The following is a 16731-nucleotide window of genomic DNA, read 5'->3' on the forward strand; positions in this document are numbered from 1 at the left end:
GAAAGCTTGAAATAGTGCAAGAATTACCAGAATACGACACAGAGACACCAAAAGAGCAGATGCTGTGGGAACAGTGGTGTTGGTAGGCTTGTTTGAGGCAGGGTTGCCATAAACTTTCACTTTGTAAGAAGGATAATAAAGCAAAGCTTAATAAAATGAGGTATGGGGGATTCTCTGGTGGTCCAGTGGCTAAGACTCCACATGCCCAATGCAGGGGGCCTGGGGTTTGATCCCCGGTCAGGGAACTAGATTCCGCATGCTGCAAGATTGCACACACCCCAACTAAAAAGATCCACATGCCACAGCTAAGATCCAAGATCCCACATGCTGCACCTCAGGCCCAGTGCAGCCAAATAAGTAAGTAAATAAATATTTAAAAATAATAAAATGAGCTATGCCCTGTGTCCATTAAAAAAAGATTTTTAAAAAATTTTTAAATTGAAAGATAATTACTTTACAGAATTGTGTTGGTTTCTGCCAAATATCAATATAAGTCAACCATAGATATACATATGTCTCCCTCCCTCTTGAACCTCTGTGTCCATGTTTTTTATTTGCCTTTTTTGGTTAAGGTATAAATTACAGTCAGCGCCAGGCACAGCTAATAGGTGCTGTGGGGGTCAGGGTGCTCAGTGAGGTTTTCCCTGGATTAAGCACGGGTGTAAATCTACCCTGAGAAATTCACAGTGCCCAACAGGGCTCCATCCTGCCCCTTCCTCGTCACCCTCCCCCTCGCCCCAACGTAGTCGCTATTCTGATCTCTTATCTCCATGGACTCCCTTTGCCTGTTTCTGAGGTTTCTTTAGATGAAATCATACAGGCGGTTACCTTCTGTGTCTGCATCTTTGGCTCATGGTCCTGTGTCTCTGAGGTTCATCCAAGTTGCTGCATGTATCAGTAGCTCCTTTTTTATTGCTGCAAGGCTCCCACTGACTGAATACACCACGAAGTGTTGTGTTTTTCCATTCTCCTGTGGATGTGGGTGGTTTCTGGTTCTTTGGTGCAGTGCCTCATGAATATTCTTGCCCATGTCCTTGGGTGGATATGGCCGTTCCTTCTTTTGGGTAAATTCCCAGGAGTAGAAATGCCAGGTGAAGGGAGTGCCTGTGTTTACTGGCTTGTAAATTTTGTCAAGCCGTTTTCCAGGATGGTTGCACTGAATGTTCACTAGCAAAGTCTAATGAGTTCCAGTTGCCCCACATTCTATGCCGATGTTTGGAATTGTCAGTCCTTTAATTTTTACCATTCTAGTGAGAGTGCAGTGGCGCCTTATTGTGGTTTTAATTTGCAACTTAATTTGAATTTTCCTGATGGCTAGTGGTGATAGGCACTTCTCTGTGTGTTTATCAGCCATTGGTATATCTTCATGTGAAGTGCCTGTGTGGTTTTTGCCATTTTAAAATTGAATTGCCTTTATTTTTCTTGTAAATTTGTAGCAGTTCTTTATATTCTGGATTTGAGTCCTTCAGTGGATATATATGTATTTATGACATATATCATATATTTGATTCCAGTTTGAATTTTATGTTTTCACTCTTTTCTCCCCCTTTAAAATTTTTCTTAATTTTGTTTTTTCTTCTTCCATTTTAATTTCTTTTTAAAGGTTTTTTTTGTACTTCTGTATTTTTTCTTTTCTAATTTTCTTTTTGTCTTTTTGCAGTTTTCACTTTCTTAATGGTATCGTTTGATTGATAAACAGAAGCTCCCCAGTTATAATGAGGACCAGATTATCAATTACTTTTCTAGTATTATTTTTTGTATGCAGTGTAAGAAATCTTTTTCTAACCCAAGGTTATGAACTGTCCTCCAGTGTTTTCTTTTAGAAGCTTTCTTGTTTGTGTCTTTCACATTTAGGTGTGTATTCCATTTCAAGTCATTTTTAGTATGGCATGCGTTTGGGGTCAAGATTCATTTTTCATGTGGATGACCAGTTGTCCCAGCGCTGCTGCTGGAGAAGTCCATCCTTTCTCCATTGAATTGTCAGAGTGCCTTTATTACCATTGGGGGACCATATGTATTTGGGTCATATGTCCACATGTTAATTGTTGATGGATGTTGCCAAAGTGCCCTCTAGAAGGGTTGTGTCAATTTAAACTCCCACTGCTAGTGTATGAGCGTGTCTGTTTACACTCACCCCCACACTCAATATTATCAACCCTGAAATGTTTGCTGTTTGGATGGATGTAAAGTGATCTCACTGTAATTTTTGTTTGCATATTCCTGTTATTAGTGAAGTGAGCATCTCTTCCTGTATGTTGGTCATTTTGATTTCTTCTGTGAATTTTCCATTCTTTCGTCCTTTATTTCCCTAGTGGATTCTTTTTCTTATTGAGTTATAAGAGATTTTAATATGTTTTAGATGGTTATATTGTATTTGTTTTATGTGTTTCAAATACTTTATCACAGGGGATGGCAAACTCTGGCCTGTTTTTGTGAATAAAGTTTTGTTGGAACACAGCCATGCCCACTTGTTTATCTGTTTTCTGTGAGGGTTTTCATGTTACAGTGGCAGAGTTGCATGGTTGGGACAGAGACCATGTGGTTTTCAGAAAGAAAAAAAACTTTCTATTTGTCTCTTTATGGAAAAAGTTTGCCTACTTCTGCTTTATTGCAATTTGTTGTTTGTATACTATTATTTGTCTCAGAAATTTTGTATACACTCAATCCTGTCAACCTTTTTCTTTATAGATTTTGGATTTTATGTGTCTTATATAAGAAGGTCTTACCTATCCTGAGTTAACAAAAATACCTCATATTTTCTTGTAAAGTTTTTGTGGTTATTTTGTTGCACTTATGCTTTTTTATTCACCAGGATTTTATTATTTAAAATTTTATGATATATTTTACTTAACCTAGTATGTCCAAAATGCTATTTTCAGTGTGCGATCAATACAAACAATTGAGGAGATAATAGATGTTCTTTTTTCCTTTCAATACCATGTCTTCCATAAGTTTATTTTTGTATGTGGTGTGAGGTAGGGATCTAACTTTATTGTTTTCCAAATGGATAGCAGATGTCTTAACACCGTTGATTGCCTAGTCCTTCTGTTCTCCATGGGTCTGAAAAGGCTTCTCTGTAATACACCAAGTTCTCTTTTATGCCTGGGTTTGTGCCTGTGTTCTGTGGTGCTCCACGAATCTTTCTGTTCCTGTGCAATACCACAGTGTACATTTTGACCTCTTATAGGGCTGTACTCCACTCATCTTTATTCTTTTAAAAAATTGTCTAGACTAGTCTCCCATTTATATAAATCCTAGAACCATCTGGCCAGGTTTCATAGACAAAAGCATGTTGGAATTTTCATTGGGATTGCCATGAGTCACAGATTAGCTCCATAGGATGGGTAGGGCAGGGATCGCTATCTCTGTTTTACAGATGAAGAAATTGAGATCCAGAGAGGGGAATTGACCAGCCCAAGGTCACATAGATGGGACAGGGTGGGACAGGAAGGTATCTTACCTTGATTCGTTGAACCGGTAAAATTCAGCATTTGTATATTGAGCACCTGATCTGTGCCGAGCAGACAGTGTGCAGGCACTAGGGGTGCTGAGACCCAGTCCTCGCCCTGAAAGAGCTCCAGGATCCCAGGGAAGTTGGGTGCATTTTCCCCAAGAGCAATAATGGAGTTTGTGCAGGGCCTCAGGCTCCCTGAGGAGGGGGGACCCTGGAAGGTCCCTCAGTGAGGAGGTGGGAGTTTTTGTGACGATGCCAAAGGTGGAGAAAGGTGTCCCAGGCAGCGGAACAGCGTGTATGAAGGCCTTGAAGCGATGACGGCTGGTGGTTCCAGTCCTGCCATGCCGCGTGGCGGTGACCCCTCCCCTTCTCCTCTTTTCTGCACCGTCACCTGCGCAGACAAGGGGACGTGGCTCTGCCCCCCTACTACCAGCCGGAGGAGGATGACGAGATGCCCTTCATCTGCTCCCTGTCGGGGGACAACGGCATCATGGGCTGCCACGAGATCCCTCCGCTCAAGGAGCAGGGCCGCGAGTGCTGCCTGTCCAAGGACGACGTCTACGACTTCGGGGCGGGCCGCCAGGACCTCAACGCCAGTGGGCTCTGCGTCAACTGGAACCGCTACTACAACGTGTGCCGCACGGGCAGCGCCAACCCCCACAAGGGCGCCATCAACTTTGACAACATCGGCTATGCCTGGATCGTCATTTTCCAGGTGAGGCCCTCGGGCTTGGCACCGGCCCCTGTGCTGGGGGCTGGGGGTGGGCAGGGGTCGGGGGAGCAGCTTCACCCGGCACTCTGTGCTAGACGCTTGCCACCTGTGTCACTGAAGTCTGCCTGACCTGCAGGCACGACAGGCACTATCATGCCCATGTTCCAGACAGAGCAACTGAGGTTTGGAGAAAGGACTGTAGGCCCTCGGGTGTATTGCCTGAAGTCTCTGTGCCTCAATTTGCTTATCTCTAAAAATGGGGGTGGAACTTCCCTGGCGGTCCAGTGGTTAAGATTTTCACCTTCCCATGCAGGGGATGCAGGTTCATTCCCTGGTCGGGGAGCTAAGATTCCACATGCCTTGCAGCCAAAAAACTAAAATGGAAGTAATATTGCAACAGGTTCAATAAAGACTTTAAAAATAGTCCACATCAAAAAAAATTTTTTTAATTAAAAAAATGGGGGTTATATCAGCTCCCTCCCCCTGCCCCCCAACCTTGAGTGGCTGAGAAGAATAAACCAGACGATGTGAGCAGAGCCCAGCGTGCGGTGAGTGCTCGGTCAGGGTTACTTTTCTGCTGTGGTTGGAAGGAAGGATGGGGCAGGCGCAGAGTGTGGTGGCTGAGAAGCCGCTGAGAGGGCTGCTCTGCGAGCTTTGCTCTGGGGAGCATCAGAATCATAGAATTCAGAGCCGAAGGTGTGATGTGATCATAGCCCAGCATCTGTGTTTGGAGACCTTCCGGCCCCAAGAAGGGGAATTGCTCTGTGCAATTGCCCAGAAGCCAACAAGACCGCAGTGCTGGGAAGGATCCAGTGTTCATCTTGCCCAAGACTGCTCTGCTTTTCCTCTCTGGGGAAGTGCATGGGGGACAGAGTCACACCAAGCTCAGCACAGCCACTGTCCCTGGCTCAGCCGAGCTGCGCCCCCAGCCCTGCCGGGCGGGCTCTGTCAATCCCATGCACTGAAGAAGCAGCTGAGGCTCAAAGAGTGAGTGGCCCAGGGGGTGAGCTGGAGTTGCAACCCAGACCCACTCCCGGCCACCTGCTTCCTCCAGTCCTTCTGCTTTGCTGTGGAAGACTGAAAGGTAGGGAGCTCTGGAGCGAGAGGGACCAGGTTAAAAGTCCCCTATCCACTCCTTGCTGGCTATGTGACATTGGACAAGTGTCCTGATCCCTCTGGACCTCAGTTCCTCACCTGCATGTTGGGGATGAGGATGCCTGCCCAGTGGAGCCCTCGGGAGAAGTATGAGAGAGAACATGTGTAGTGCCCAGGTGCTGGGGGACCTCTGTCTGGGGCACTCGTTTTGCTGCCTGCCTTTCCAGAGGCTCGGCCAACTTAGCCTGTCTCTCCTGCTCTGTTCCGGCTGCAGGTGATCACTCTGGAAGGCTGGGTGGAGATCATGTACTATGTGATGGATGCTCACTCCTTCTACAACTTCATCTATTTTATCCTGCTCATCATAGTAAGTGTCAAGGGAGCTGGTGCTCTCCAGGCAAGCTCCAGGACCCACAGGCCAGGGGACCAGAGAGTCTTTGGGAGTCCCCAGGGAGACCCTCCGAGCCAACAGAGCTGAGTGGGAGAGAGCAGGAGGGGCAGTTTTTAAATGCACCCGAGCCACGGGTGATTGAAGGGTCTCGTTGGGGGTGGCTGCTGGAGGCATCCATCACTTCTGATTGCCTTCGTTTCTCATTTCTGGGCATTGAAGTCCACCCAGCACTCAAGTTTCTCTGCCTTGCAGTCTCTGGGAATACATTCTTTTATGACCATAGCAGGGATGCAGCCCCCAGATGAAGCTTCTCAAGAGCTCCAGCATCTCTCTTGTTTCCTGGGGCGGGAAGATGAGATGCTGTGAAACTGAAAGCTGGGGTGGCTTCCCAGGCAGGGTCTGGAGGGGAGACTGAGCCTGGGTGTGGGCTCCTGGAGCTCCTTGGAATTCTTGGAGGGACCCACGCCTCTCGGGCATCTCTTCCTTGTGGGGGAGACTTGGAGGTGAAGGGGGGCTCTCTCTACCCCCAGAGAGGGCTCCTCTGCTGACCAACCCCTCTACCTCCACCACAGTCTCCTCTAAGCTTAGAGCTCATCCACTCTGTCATGCCTGACAGTCTCAGCCACAACACAGTCCTCAAATGTCAAGGTGATTCACTCCCAGGAAAGTCACTGCTGGCTCCCTGCTGTAGGGCTGGGTTGTCTGGCTCCCTGGTGTTAGGAGAGGGTGCGCTTAGCGCTGCACCCCCTCCTGGGCTGCTGGGACTTTGACCTGGGGATTCAGGACAAACTAAGCTGAGACACACCCAGTGTTGGCTTAGCTTCAGTGCCTTCCTGGGGGTGCTGGAATGCCTTCCTGGGGGTGCTAGAATGCCTTCCATAAGGAAACAGTGCCGATAAAAGAAGATCCCAGGCTTTGTTCAGCATCCCTACCCATCCACTGGTTCGTTCATTCCCCAGCACTTTCAGGGAAGCCTGCACTGTGCCAGGCCCCAAGTGCTGGGTATCGAGCAGTGGATCTGGCCTGCCCTGCCCTCTGGGAGCTCACAGTCTCACTGGGAAACAGGCTGCAGCATCAGGGACCAGCTGCATCTTAGGAGCTGCCGCAAAAGGAAGCCCAAGAGGCTAAGGGAGTCCAAAGGAGGCTTCTTGTCCAGCCTGGAGAAGGGATGGGGAAGTGAGAGGTTTCCTGGAGGAGGTGATGCCGGAATCAAAGCTTAAAAGCTGGAGGGGGAAGAGCCAGAGGAAGCGCCTTTCTGGGCAGGGGGCGCCTTGTGGAGACCTTGAACCCAGACAGAATCCTGCAGTGGGGCGGACTCTGAAGCACTGGGGTGGCGAGGGGAGCCTTGAGATCCAGCGAGAAGCGGCCAGATGCTTCATCTGCTTCTCCTGATGGAGATAGGACAGGGTCTGGGGGTGGCACCTTTCAGCGTGATTCTGGGCAAGCCCCTTGGCTCCCAAGCTCATGCTGAAGTGAGGAACAGTGGCGACATCTGGTTCACGGGCCCTGGGAGGGTTAGAGGAGACAGGGCCTGCCGCCTGCACAGCTCCTGGCACGCAGTACTTGCTCAGTAAATGAGTCCCGCTGCTATTGTTGCTGCAATCATTGGGCCCCAGGTGGTGACCCCATCTCAGGGAAAAGGGTGGCTGGCGGGAGGCCGGGGTGCTGGGTTGGCCAGGTGCTAGGAAGAGGGTAGCGAGCAGCGCCTGAGCGACCATTCTGTCCTTTGACTTTCACAGCCCTGGCCAGGCCGGGTCACCTGCCCATTTCTCAGGTGTGCACCCTGACCCTCAGAGAGGTGAGGCACTTGGCTTGGACCATGCAGCCAGTGAGGGTTCTCATCCCTGAGACCCAGGTCCCCTGTGCTCCTTCTGGCCGGATAAGTCCTAAGCTCGTCTGAGCCCTCCGTTTGACAGATGGGGAAAATGGAGGTCCAGGGGGGAAATGGGGCGCTGTCTGGTCACCCAGGGACAGCGGCTGCAGAGGCAGGCTGGGCAGAGGCCGCCAAGTGTGAGGTCCCAGCGGGCGGGGTCCGTGCCCCTCACGCGGGCCTGCGGAGCCCGTTTCCCGGAAATACAGAGAGCAAACGAGTGAGGCATCTTCTTACTTTAGAAGCAGGGGATTTTCCCAGAGTCTTCTGGGCCAGGAAGCCCCCTACAACCCTCACACCTCATCTCCAGAACCCCAGCTCCCAGCCGTGCTGTCAGGGAGAGGAAGGAAGAGGGGATGAGCGACCGACTGTTGCCTGCAGGAACCTTCTGGTGGGCAACCTGGAGGAGGGTGCAACGCCATCGCCTCTCTCACTGCAGCTGAGTCTGGTCCAAGGCTCAGCACGTGTCTGGGAGGACCTGACTCTGGAAACTGGGGCGGGAAGGGCCCTTCTGGCTCTGGGGGCCCCTGGAGTGGGGCCTGAGGACTTGAGGTAGCAGAATCCCTAACCTTTCCCTACCACCCAGTCCAAGCACACAAGGAAATGCTTTCTAAAGCAAGCCTCTCTAGTGGGATCTGCGGGCTTAACTAGGGCCCAAGTCAAGGCCATAGCGAGGGCAGGGCTGGAGTGGGTTTCAGGGCTAGCAGAGCCTGCAGGGTCTCTGCCTCCCTCCCCTGCCTCAGTGTCAATGTCCCAGGTGGGAGGGCAGCTGTGGTCAGGACCTAGGGGTCTGAAGTGGGTGGGCTTGGAAGCAGGCTTCAGGGAAGCAGCCTTCTGGGGGGCTGTCCGGGCCACCCCTGTCCTGGGCCCCAGCCTCCTCTGGGAGCCAGGCCTCAGTGATCTTTTCTTGTTCCTATCTGTGCCCGTGCCTCTCCGTCTCTCTGGGCCCTCCACACCCTGCCCCCTCCTCTCTCTCCCCATCCCCACCCGCCCCCTTCTCCGTGCCTCCCACACCCCCCACCTCTGTCCTCTCTGAGCCTGTCTCACCCTCCCTCGGCGTCTCTCCTTACCTTTCTCTCTGCATCCCGCTGTCTCTGGCCGTCTCTCTGCCTGTTTCATGTCCGGGATCTGCCCCACCCCTTCCCCTGGTCCTCTTTCTGCCTCTGCATCCCCTCTGCTCTTCGCCCTGCCTCCATCCCTCGTCTCCACCGCTCCCTCTCCCGCCCCGTCTCTCCTTCTCCCTCTCCCACTGTCCTGCGGCCCCTCCCCCTCACCCCTACCCGCTCTCACCCCACCATCCCCTCTGTCCCTGTCCTCTCCTCCCGTTGGTCACAGGTGGGCTCCTTCTTCATGATCAACCTGTGCCTCGTTGTCATAGCGACCCAGTTCTCGGAGACCAAGCAGCGGGAGCATCGGCTGATGCTGGAGCAGCGGCAGCGCTACCTGTCCTCCAGCACGGTGGCCAGCTACGCCGAGCCCGGCGACTGCTACGAGGAGATCTTCCAGTACGTCTGCCACATCCTGCGCAAGGCCAAGCGCCGGGCCCTGGGCCTCTACCAGGCCCTGCGGAGCCGGCGCCAGGCCGCGGGGATGCCCGGCTCTGCCACGCCCGGGCCCCGCGCCAAGGAGCCCAGGCACTACAGTAAGTCGCGGGGCCTCCAGGGTGCTCCACCCAGGCCTGGTGTGTCTCCAGCTGGGGACTCAGACGCGGCAGTTTGAAAACGTGGCCTGTCTCTCCAGCACAAGCAGAGGTGTCCATCTAGTTCAGAACCTGGGCCTTCCCTGGGAGCTGCAGTCCACACTCTCAGTTGCCTGTCTCCTTTCCCGATCACCTGCTGGGGCCTGGGCTGGCCTGGCCTGGCCCTGGACTTGGGGAGGCCTAGCCCCACCCTGGAGGAATTCCCTTCTGACCCCTTGTGTGCACAGGATTCAGGCTCTACCGTGGCTCCCTGCACAAAACAATGAACAGTTATCTGTCCTTTGTTGTTCTGCAGCTCAGTCGTGTCTGACTCTTCGCAACCCCGTGGACTGCAGCACACCAGGTTTCCCTGTCCTTCACTATCTCCCGGAGTTTGCTCAAAATCATGTCCTTTGAGTCAGTGATGCCCTCCAACCATCTCATCCTCTGTCATCCCCTTCTCCTCCTTCCTTCAATCTTTCCCAGCATCAGGGTCTTTCCAATGAGTCAGCTCTTTGCATCGGGTGGCCAAAGTACTGAAGTATCTGTCCTTAGTTTTCAGTTCAGTCGCTCAGTCATGTCTGACTCTTCGAGACCCCATGGACTGCAGCACGCCAGGCCTCCCTGTCCATCACCAACTCCCGGAGCTTGTTCAAACTCATGTCCAAGTAGTTGGTGATGCCATCCAACCATCTTATCCTCTGTCGTCCCCTTCTCCTCCAGCCTTCAACCTTTCCCAGCATCAGAGTCTTTTCAAATGAGTCAGTTCTTTGAATCAGATGGCCAAAGTATTGGAGTTTCAGCTTCAGGATCAGTCCTTCCGATGAATATTCAGGACTGATTTCCTTTAGGATGGACTGGTTGGATCTCCTAAGCATCAGTTCTTAGGCATTCAGCTTTCTTTATAGTTTTCCTTAGTTTTATGAAACTATAAAATCCCTTTCCGCTGCAGACCATCCCCTCTCCCTGACCCCGCCCATGGCTTCCTGCTGCTACCTGCCTGCCTGCTCGCACACCTGAGCAGGCATGTCGGGCACCTCACACACTGTGATCTGCTCCTGCCTTGGGATCATTTCTCTTGCTCGACTGTAGACGGTTCCAGAGAGTTAGCCCCTTAGGCTTCAAAGGGTTTTCCATTCATTTTCTCATCTGTTCTAGAAAACAGTCTTAAGAAGGGAACAGAGTAATATCGGCTCCCGTGTTCAGATGGGAATACTAAGGTCTAGAGGGATGAAAGGAGTCACCCAAGGTCACACAGTGTGTTAGGGACATCAGAGTTACAGGCTCTGCCGCTCCCCGCCCCCCACCACCCAGGGGGACGTGAACCTCTCCGGTAAGAGGAGGCGAAGGAGCCACGGGAGGTGAGCCCCAGCCCAGGCCCAGCCCTGCCCCCCAGTTGGTGCCAGTGAGGAAGGCAGCCGGCCTCAGGACTGCACCCCAGAGCAGCGGCAGCTGTGACGCTGGCTGGCCTGGCTCCTCTGCGGCCCTCTGGTCTCCATCCATGGCGTGAGGATGAGGCCAGGCCCTGTGGAGTCAGCCACCCCAAGCCTCGCTCCTGCAGCTCTCATGTTCTGGGAATCTGAGATGCTCAGAGACAAGCTGGAGAATTCATCCTCAGGGCGGCCGCCCACCCATCCCCGAGTGCCAGCCATCCAGGCGTGGTCTTGGAGGAGGCTCCAGGTGGCCCGTGGGCTGGCCCAGCACGTGGTCGGGGGAGCGGGGGTCTGGGCAAGGCTGGCACCCTGTGTTCCTGGATGATGTGGGGAGGGTGTTTACCACTTGGGGACTTCCTGCTGTCGCCCACCACTCTCTCCCGAGAAATTGCGTGGAGAGAAGCCCTTAGAAGGCCTCTGGAGGGAGGTTGTCCCCTGCCCTGGGCCTCCGTGCCTCCCCCAACTCCTCCCTTCCTTGGGTAACAAGCCTTAGGGGGTCAACGCCATGCACAGCTGGGCTGGGAAGTGCTCTTCTCTGACCTCCAATGCTGAGGTGGGCCCACCCCTGGCAGCCCCACCGGTCTAGAGGATGAGTGAGTCAGAGAGCCTTATCCAGAGGTATTTGGTAGCAAGCGTGGAAATGAAGGGTAGACATTTCAGGCTTTTCTTCCCCTTTAATGTTATATATTTTTTGTTACACAAGCAAAACCCGTTTATTCTAGGAAAACATAGACAAATATAAAGAAGGAACCAAACCACCCAAACGGAGCCTCTCTGACGCCTCTTTGAAATGGTTCACGGATCATAGAACTTGGATCCAATACTGGCCGAGCTCCTCACCTCTCCGGGGACAGCCCTGGGATGACAGCTCCTGCCCCTGCCACGTGTGGGGACCTCCTGCCCGCCCCCCAGGGCCCACCTCGACTCAGCTGTGTGGAGGGGAGCCTGGGGACGGGGAGAGGTGCTTCTAGAATGAAGACTTTCCTTTGCCCAGGGCTCCTGCTTCCTTCTTCCCTGGATGCGATAGACCCCAGGAAAATTGAGGAACATTGAGGCCACCTTGGCTTCCTCTGAGGGGTGTCTACCCTCCACACCGGCCTTTTCAGCCGTTTTCCAGGCTCCATGATGCTATGAAGCAAAACAGTGGGGACAGGCTGGGGTACCTGAAGGGTCTTTTGGTGACTAATCTTGGGGGGCCACAGGTCAGGAAGTGATGGAGCAAGGACACTCCTCAGGGCTCATCTGCGTCTTAACCAATAGAACCCACCCTACAGCTCTGTGGGGTGGGTGCTTCTGGTCCCTGCTTTTCTTTGGGGGCCAGGAAAGCCGAGAAGGGGAAGCGCATTTCCCCAGGAACCACCAGCCGTCGGCCTCCAAGCAGCGCTGGTGGGTTCCAGGCAGACCCTGTGGGCTCACGCGGGTGGTGACCCAGGTTATGCCAGACCCACTGCAGGTGGGGACTGCTTCCTGCATGACCCGAGGCCCCGACCCTGACCCCTGCTTCCTTTCCAGAGTTATGCCCCCGACACAGCCCCCTGGACCCGACGCCCCACACGCTGGTGCAGCCCATCTCTGCCATGCTGGCCTCCGACCCTGCCAGCTGCCCCCGCTGCCAGCACGAGAGCGACCGGCGGCCCTCAGGCCAGGGCAGCAGCAGTGACTCGGGCCAGGAGGGCTCGGGCTCCGGGGACGCAGGGGGCAGCGAGGATGAAGTCGGCGCGGATGTGGCCCGGACCAGCGAGGACGGGGCCTCCTTGGAGCTGGGGAAGGAGGACGAGGAGGGGCCGGCCGACGGGGCGGCTCGGCTGTGCGAAGACGTGTGGCGGGAGACGCGAGCCAAGCTGCGGGGCATCGTGGACAGCAAATACTTCAACCGGGGCATCATGATGGCTATTCTGGTCAACACTGTCAGCATGGGCATCGAGCACCATCAGCAGGCCAGTGGGGAGTGGGGCGGGGCGGGCATGGGGCGGGCTGGCATGTGTGTGGCACACATGTGCTGGCACACACCTGCTGTGTGTCTGTCTCCCCTGTTCTGGGTCCCGTTCAGCCACGTGACCTCAGTGCCCAGCCCAGGGCGAGGCACGGAGGAGGCAGAGCTCAGGGTGGATGAGTGATCGAATGGCGACCTGGGTCAGAGCCAGGGGGAGCACTTCCTGTCCCTCTCAGTGTGGACACCAGCTCACCCACAGCCCATCCCCAGCCAGTCCCCGCTGAATCCTGACTTCCATTCCTCACCTCTGCACCCAAGCCTTCCTGTCTCTTCTCTCCAAAACCCCTGGAGTGGTCTTTCCAGAAGCTGGGAGCGCCCTGGCCCCAAACTTCCACAGCCTCCGTCGCCCTCGGCACAAAATGCAGACCTTTTCACTGACGGTCAAAGCCCCTTGCGCTCTACCCATGACACACCTTCAGCAGGTGGGGCGTCCTTCTATCCCTGACCCCCACCCCAACTTCTCCCCTTCCACTGTAGCCCCACGGCACTGAGGACCCCTCTGGGGTTGCCCTGCTGCCCCTGTCTCCCTTCTTGGCTGAACTCGTGGCTTCTTCTGTCTTCAGCTCTGGAGGCATGGGGGACAGAGACTGTGTTGACGGAGTTAAATGGTGGGTCCCAGGTCCCCTGGGCCGCCAGGGGTACTGCCCAGGGTTTAGAGGTGAGGCAAGTCAGACACGACTGAATGACTTCACTTTCATTTTTCACTTTCATGCATTGGAGAAGGAAATGGCAACCTACTCCAGTGTTCTTGCCTGGAGAATCCCAGGGATGGGGGAACCTGATGAGCTGCCGTCTCTGGGGTCGCACAGTTGGACACGACTGAAGCGACTTAGCAGCAGCAGCAGCAAGTTCAGAGAAAGGGTCCTCAAAGAGGGGGGGCTAGCTGCCCATGGGGGCCGGGATGGCTACTGGAAGGTGGCAGGAACATAGGGAGGATGTGTGGTACCGGAGGGTATTTATGGGGGCACAGGACAGAGGGCCAGGGGGTTAGCACAGATGTCTCCATAGCTCACACTTGGCTGACAGCCTGGACAAGTCAGTCCAGCCCTGGCTCCTTTTGGAAAAACATCATTTTCTGGCTCCCACTGTTCCCCAGCCGCTAGGTGGGGTCCCTCCCTTAACCTGCACCCCAGCTGTGTAAGGAACTCTATCTAGGAGCCAGAGGGGGAGGCTTGAGGCCCAGGGAGGGGATGTTACTGACCCAAGATCCCATAGCCAGCTGGGGTCAGATTTCATCCCCCATAGGGTTTCAACACCCCCTTGGCTTCCCAGTGGTCCTCTTTCTGTGGGGCCGTCCCACCCGCCCACAGCACCCCAGGGTGGGCCCCACTCTCATTTCCCTCTTCATTAGCTCACCAGGCACAGGCTCCATTCAATTTACTTAAATGCGGCCCCTGGGGCTGCCGCCACACTCTGCTCGGAGCTGCCCGTTTGCCAGCCATTCCAGCTTAATTACGAGGGTCTCCGGGGAGGGCCAGTGGGGAGGCTTTCTGCAAGGGTAAAGTTGGTGAGACTGGCAGCCCGGACCCCCTCACCTCGGGTCTAGTCTGCTGGCCTTTGCCTGACCCAGTGTCCCCGGGGACGGCGCTGCAGTGAACGGGTGCTGCGGGGGGTTGGTCTGGCTTCTGGATGGAGCGGCACCCAGGGTGCCTGTTACGGTCCCGCCCCACCAACGCCTGAGCACGATCCCTGTGCTGGCTTGTGGAACCAGCTCACAGGAGCCCGTTTTCTCAGATTCCAGGATTTTGCAAGCCCACCCTTCCAAACGGTTTGGCCATGAAGTGGGGGGTATTTACTCGTAGAAACTGCCGTACGCTGCAAATCAGGGCTATTTTTCAGAGGCCTGTTTGCTACTGTGCCACTGGTTCCCACCTTCTCAGCCATCCCTCCAAGGCAACACAGTGGCCACAGCTCTGACCTCTGGGTCCAGCTTCTCCCTCTCCCTGCAGCCCCAGACTCAGGCCAGGCCATGGTCCCTTCTCGAGTCCTCTCAGGGTCTCCCCACCTGGCCTGTCCCGCCTTCTCCTTCTGCTGCATCCTTTTGGGCAAACACTCCAGCCTTCAGATGGCGGGGGTTGGGGGGGCTCGTCTCTTTGGTACTGCAGGCCCCCTTTGGTCTCCCCGCTGGGGTGCCCTCACTGGCACCCTCTGCCCCTTCACAGGATCCTCCCTGGCCTCTTCGTCCACAAGCAGATGCCCTGACTTCGTGCCCTTTCCCTCATAGGGATTGGCTCCCTGGCTCCTACTAAGCGCCAGGCCCTGAGCCAGCCTGGTGTATTGAGTTTTCACCACCATCCTCAAAGCAGGTATTAACACCCCCTGCCCCACCCCTCAACCTGACACCTACCACTGGAATGCTGAAACCCACTGCTTCATCCTTTGGTTCTGCTGTTGCTCAGGAGGGTGACCTTGGGCAAGTCACTTGGCCTCCTTCAGCCAGTAGCCCCATCTGGAAGTGGGCACATGAACCTCTCCTCCCAGAGCAGCCAGGAGGGTCGAGTGCGTTAAGAAGCCTGCAACATAGTCCGCACCCACTAGTTAGGAATGGTTTGTGAACTTCTGTTGGAACCTTACACCACCCTTGGGGTTTCCCTCATAGCTCAGTTGGTAAAGAATCTGCCTGCAATGCAGGAGACTCCGGTTCAATTCCTGGGTCGGGAAGATCTGCTGGAGAAGAGATAGGCTACCCACTCCAGTATTCTTGGGCTTCCCTTGTGGCTCAGCTGGTAAAGAATCCGCCTGCAATATGGGAGACCTGGGTTAGATCCCTGGGTTGGGAAGGTCCCTTGGAGAAGGGAAAGGCTACTCACTCCAGTATTCTGGCCTGGAGAATTCCATGGACAGTCCATGGGGTCGCAAAGAATCAGACACGACTGAGCGACTTTCACTACACCACCCTTGGGCTGAGTTTACCCAGCTACCGTCTGGAGCTTAAAAAAATTATTAAGGAAGAAGTGAGGGGGAGGGAAGATTTTTAAAAATATTCTCTTTAAAGCAGCTCGGAGCGGCAGCCATTGTTTGGCGGAGCTCTGCGCAGGGCCCGCTCGTGGGGCGCGGGCAGCTCTGTTCCACGCCCCTCGCTCCCATCCCAGACGGTGCTGGCAGGAAGCGATCCGCCCCCGAGTCTATTTTGAGCAACTCCCGTCTGAGGTGGTGCCGGTAGAGAGAAAGGTGGCCCAGGGCTGCCAAGGGGCAGAGAGAGAAGCTGGGAGCAGGAAGCGGAGGCCGGGGAACACATGCAGTCCGTCTCCTGCAGGGGAGGGCACCCAGAGGGGAGGCATCCTGGGGGGTCCCTCATATGGCCCCGGCTGCACACCCTGCAGGCGGCGAGCTTGGTGTGGTCGCCAAGGTGACGAGGGCATGACAGAGGTCAGGTGTCACTTTCCTTTTCCGTCTGTGAAGGGGCTACCCCTGTGTGGTCACAGGGGCTCAGATGAGAGGTGAGACGGGGGTGCCCATGGCCTGTAGGTGGTCACTGCTGCCAAGATCACGAAGGAGCGTCTCCAGGTTTCTCATGGTCATGGATACTCCGTGCAGGGACTGGCCTGGGAGGAGGTGGCTGGAAAAAGCAGGAGTCAGCCAGGCAGGGGCCTGTGTGTGACCCACGAGGTGGTCAGATGGTGCTGAAGTCTGGTCCTGACCCGGCGCAGCCCTAGAGGGGAGGGGGCCCAGAACCGTCTGGGATGGAGTCCACGTGACAGGCAGGTGGGTGGGGATGGCTTGGGCAGCCAGATTCCTCCGTCGTCATCTGCTCTCCTGTGTTGTCATATCTCTTCCTGGTATGACCTCTCGGCAGCCCCCGGGGCCGACGGGGCGAGTGTCTTGTCCCCACTGGGCAGGTGGGGAAACTGAGGCTCAGAGAGGTGAACTGGCTTGCCCAGCGTGGCATGGTGAGCGGCTGTCAGCGCTGGGCTCCGAGATGCTGAAGTTGAATTGGAGGTTCCAGAAGGCTGATAGGAGGTGAAGGGGAGGCACCATTTCTGGGAGGGGGCTGTCTCAGCCCCACCCTCTCCTGGCACTCTCTTGACCATGCCCATGACTCCTCCCGAGCTGGGCAAGGCCTTCCTGAGACTAGAGAATGGTTGGACAACACAAAGAGGATTAG

The 16731-nt window shown here is 54.8% G+C and overlaps 1 protein-coding gene across 2 annotated transcripts in view; it reads left to right on the forward strand.

The window, feature by feature from the left end:
* Positions 1 to 16731, forward strand: part of CACNA1I (calcium voltage-gated channel subunit alpha1 I) — a 127110-nt gene that overhangs the window by 73007 nt on the left and 37372 nt on the right. For both annotated transcript variants that reach the window (XM_061418597.1, XM_061418596.1), the window contains 4 exons: positions 3854 to 4169; positions 5536 to 5628; positions 8858 to 9164; positions 12146 to 12570. In XM_061418597.1, the coding sequence (XP_061274581.1) occupies positions 3854 to 4169; positions 5536 to 5628; positions 8858 to 9164; positions 12146 to 12570 (1141 nt within the window). The remainder of the gene's footprint in view (positions 1 to 3853; positions 4170 to 5535; positions 5629 to 8857; positions 9165 to 12145; positions 12571 to 16731) is intronic.

Source organism: Bos javanicus, chromosome 5, assembly GCF_032452875.1.
Source record: "Bos javanicus breed banteng chromosome 5, ARS-OSU_banteng_1.0, whole genome shotgun sequence".
In the NCBI taxonomy this organism is placed as follows: domain Eukaryota; kingdom Metazoa; phylum Chordata; class Mammalia; order Artiodactyla; family Bovidae; genus Bos; species Bos javanicus.